The 4285-nt window shown below is 41.9% G+C and overlaps 1 protein-coding gene across 1 annotated transcript in view; it reads right to left on the reverse strand.

The window, feature by feature from the left end:
* Positions 1 to 1338: 1338 nt before the first annotated feature.
* Positions 1339 to 4285, reverse strand: part of LOC118331714 (G protein-activated inward rectifier potassium channel 3-like) — a 3336-nt gene continuing 389 nt past the window's right edge. The window contains exons 2-3 of the mRNA XM_035666780.1: positions 2497 to 3706; positions 1339 to 1520 (exon numbers count right to left, since the gene is read on the reverse strand). Coding sequence (XP_035522673.1) covers positions 1339 to 1520; positions 2497 to 3706 — 1392 coding nt within the window. The remainder of the gene's footprint in view (positions 1521 to 2496; positions 3707 to 4285) is intronic.

Consider the following 4285-nt stretch of genomic DNA (forward strand, 5'->3'; position numbering starts at 1 on the left):
TAAGAGTCAGTGTCAGTGGGGAATCCGGGCCTTGTTAAGGAGGCCAGCTGTTATAGTTATTAGAACCAGTTTATACAAGCACAGCTGAAACAATTAGTAAATTAATCATTAGTCAGCTGACAGAAAATTACCTTGCAACTAGTTTGATAATTGTTTACTGTGTGACATTTGGCATTATTAAAAATGTCATGGTTAATTTTTATTAATCATTTATTTTTAAGATATTTTAAAAAATAATTTTGAGGTTTTGATTGTTGGTTGGATAAAACCTTGGGAAAGTGCCACTTTGGGCTCTAGGTGACGTTTCGGTGATGTTTCCAAATTAATCATTCAGTTATTTAATGGAGAAAATGATCAGCAGATAAATCCATAAAAAATCAATCAGAAGTTACAGTCAAAATTAGCTCCACCTCAGCCAACTACAACAGTAAAATCCTGCTTTTACATTAATATGAGTCATAATAATCTCTTGATATTAATTATAACAGTAGGACAGTAACAGCGGTCACCGTTTTATAGCATTATAAGTTTACTTTTAATACTTTAAGTATTTTTTTCTGATTATACTTACATACTTATACTTACTAACAGTTAAGAGTATTCTTTGCGTGGTATTAGTACTTTTACTTAAGTAAAGGATCTGAATACTTCCTCCACCACTGTTTATACTTGCTTTGTACTACATACATTAATCTGCCAGCTGTAGTTAGTTAACAAGCATAAGGAATATTAATTCATGAATGAAATGTGTAATAACACCGTTAGGAACCTGCTGTAATCTCAGTGGAGCCAGTTCCATCAATCAAACCGTTGAGTTTAATCTGTGGACCTTTGAGTTAAGACACTTACCTTTTCAAATGACCACAGAGAACTGGGTTCAGCAATTTATTTTTATTATTGAAATATAAACACAAAACATTTTATAATGTAACACAGATTAAAGAATGAAAACATAAAGCAAACCCTTATTACATTAACAGAAGTTATGCTTTGTGCATCATAAAGAATGTGTTGATGGAGGCATGTGGTTGTTTTTATGGAGAGGATTGTGTTTGAATAGTTGTTCTTCTGTTTTATTGTAGATTTGTTTTTGTAAATCGAAGTTTTAATGATTTTGTACGGCTGCTACCTTGGCCAGGTCTCTCTTGTAAAATATTTTTTGATCTCAATGGTAAAATAAATAAATAAATAAATAATGCTGCCCTGAGATTAATACTCATTAAGTATGGTTGTCATAAAGGGAATATCACAATCACTGTAAGTCACTCATTATATTCCATGTTAATGTACAGAAACAAGAACCGTTTGTTTAATCAACATTTTCTAAAACACCATTTCTCATTCCTTGACCGCACTCCTCTCTCTCGCACCGAGTCGGGACATTTGGACCTCAAAGGTTTTGTCAAATGCGCTGTAGTCCACCCGAAACGCCCCTTTCTCCAAGGAAATGCACGACTCAAATCGGTGGCCCCAGAGGACCTCATCCTCCGTGTAGGAAGTCCTCGCCTGGCATGTCATACCTGCAACACAACAAAGCATCAGAGGGTCAATAAATGTGAAATTATTGTAAAAAAAGACCTGAGAAATCAGTTCAGAACAGGATGTATCCACTTTTATACAAATACATTTTAAAACTTGTCTTTTTCTCAATGTTTCTGGACCTCCATCCACACTCTCATTTTCAACCAGTAAGAACAGAGCAGTTTCAAGAGCACTCTGTGATCTTGTTTCACAGTGACAGTGATTAGACTAAACTTTTCAAAAATACTTATTTAAGGTACTGTCAGCAAAGTAAGTGTCTTAAACCTGCACAAACACACAACTTGTACCATACTGAATGCCACAGGTTGCTGCTACCCACCTCGTCTAATCTCATCACAAAGCCAAATAGACCGGATTGTAGGATAAAATAAAGGAAATAATAAGTAATATGATGTGATTAATATGGCAAGTTTAGCTAACTGAATGTTCAGGTCTTCAAAAATATTTGAAAAATCTAATTTCAAAACAAAAAGCTATCAAAAAGATATCAGCCTACAGTGTATATTTTAAAGTTTTCTTATATCCCCTATAATCAAGAAGGCCTCGCGAGGCCCAGTGAAGCTTAGTTGGGGTTCCAAGCCCCAGGTTGCTCTATGGTGCCCTTCCAGTGGACAAAACACGATAAAGTGCTCTCTAGGATGCTAATCCTAACCCAGACTAATCAGTCCACCACTGGCTGAAACAAAGATATGTCAGCTGTGTTGTGTGTTCTATGAGACTGAAACACAAAAGAAGTGATCAGAGAGAATCAGAGGATAGAACAGAGCTGTATCCTGAAGATCAATGCGGGTCATAACCTTTTAAACCAACCACATTTCATATCAGATGCATCATTTGACTCTTCTTTCAAGACAGAAAAGGATCTAAAAATGCAACGTTCCTAAATGTAGCTGCTTTACTGTGGACATAATATTAGCTGGTGGCAGCACAAGACTTAAAAATACTTCTACAAACCCGAAGCCTCCACGATGCCCTCCAGGATGACAATGATCTCAAAGGTCTCCCTCCTCAAACGCTCGGACCCCACCTCCCAGAAGGGGCTGTTTTCATTGATGACGTGGGTAATGGTCTGAGGTTCCACCAGCAGCAGCCTGTCTCCTCCAGTGTCGTAGCCCAGATTGATTTCTGACTGCTCCAGTGGGATGAACTCGCCCTCCTTGGTCTGCCGGGACTTGATCAGCTTGGCGCGGATCTTGGCATCCACCATGTGGCTCTCTCTCAGATCCCCAATGCGGAAGAGCATGCACAGCTTCTCGTCGCGCTCACATATGACGCAGTGCTTGCTGAAGATCAGCGTCTGGGCTCTCTGCTGTGGGCGGGAGATTTTAACAAACATGCAGCCCACCATGAGAGCATCGATGATGGAGCCGAGGATGGATTGGACCATCAGGAGTATCGTCCCCTCGGGGCAGTTAGCCGTCACCATCCTGGAGCCGTACCCGATCGTCCTCTGGCTCTCTAACGACAGCAGCAGGGCTGAAAGGAAACTGTCTACGTTTTCATAGCAGGACTTCCACTGCGGATCGTGAACGTGTGCAATGTCGTCACGCAACCAGGCACCGAAGAAGTAGATCCCACCAAAGGCCACCCACGTGAGAATGTAGCACATAGTGAAGACGAGAAGGAACCAGCGACACTTGAGGTCGACTAACGTGGTGAAAATATCTGAGATAAATCGGCTCTTCTCCGCAATCGGTCCCAGATTGACCCTGCACTTGCCATCCTTGGTGACGTAACGCTGGCGCTGATTGCTGGCAGCGACGTGCAACGAGTCCTCGTCGCCCAGCAGCTTACAGCGCTTCTTGTGACTCTTTGCGATGTGCAGCTTCTCAATTGCAGAGACGGGAAGGCTGCTGCTGCCAGTGGAGCCTCTCGATTGCCACCTGGAGCTGAAACGCTTGAGGTGTCTGCTGCGATGCAAACGATGAGGCTTTGGCGTCTCTTCTACTGGTTCCAGAGGAGCTGCTTGGATAGTATGCTGTTGGGGCTGCTCTTGCTTAACCAAAGTCAGAGCCTGAGAGGACGGGCGGCAGAGACTCTGGGTCCGGGAGGGAGAGGCCTCCTGGGACGGCGGGAGTGATGAGCAGTTAACGTAGTTCAAGTTGTGGATGAGAGAAAGTCTTTTTGTGGTCATCATGGAAGCAACAGTGGATTTAGCTGTAACCTGAAATGAAGGAAAACAAAACCACATAAATAAACAAGTAGATACATAATTTATGTCAGACTGAAAGCTGTCCAAACCTTCAAAATGTGGCTCTGGATACAGTGTCTCGTTCTAGTGTCTGATCTGTCCTAAAGGTCCGGACTGGTGCTATGATCAAACCTCGAGGCTATATGTCTTGTTCACTTTGTTTCTTGGTAACTTTTATAGACAAGCAGAGACCATGAGTCAGTCTGAATCTAATCTCTATAAACAGATATGAATGCACAATCTGTAGGTGAGGGACAAGATTTTGGTATCAGAAGTGTCCTGGTTTTCATTTATAGTCCAAGAAGTATTTACCAATCACGTTTGAGTGGGCTTTGCACTCAGGTAAACAGTCTGTGTAGAGAGCAAAAGAGGTGGAAAACATTGGCCGAAATGCAGGACGTGTATGTAGGAATTTGTGGCATCTAGTGGTGAGATTGCAGATTGCAACCAACTGAAACTACAGTGGCTGCAAAAACGCCCCTATTTACTACTACTGTAGAAACATGGCGGTTCAACATGGCAGACTTCGCCACTAGAAGAGGACCCGCTCCC

This window comes from Morone saxatilis, unplaced genomic scaffold, assembly GCF_004916995.1.
Source record: "Morone saxatilis isolate NCDOM2014 unplaced genomic scaffold, NCSU_SB_2.0 Contig20, whole genome shotgun sequence".
Taxonomy (NCBI): Eukaryota; Metazoa; Chordata; class Actinopteri; family Moronidae; genus Morone; species Morone saxatilis.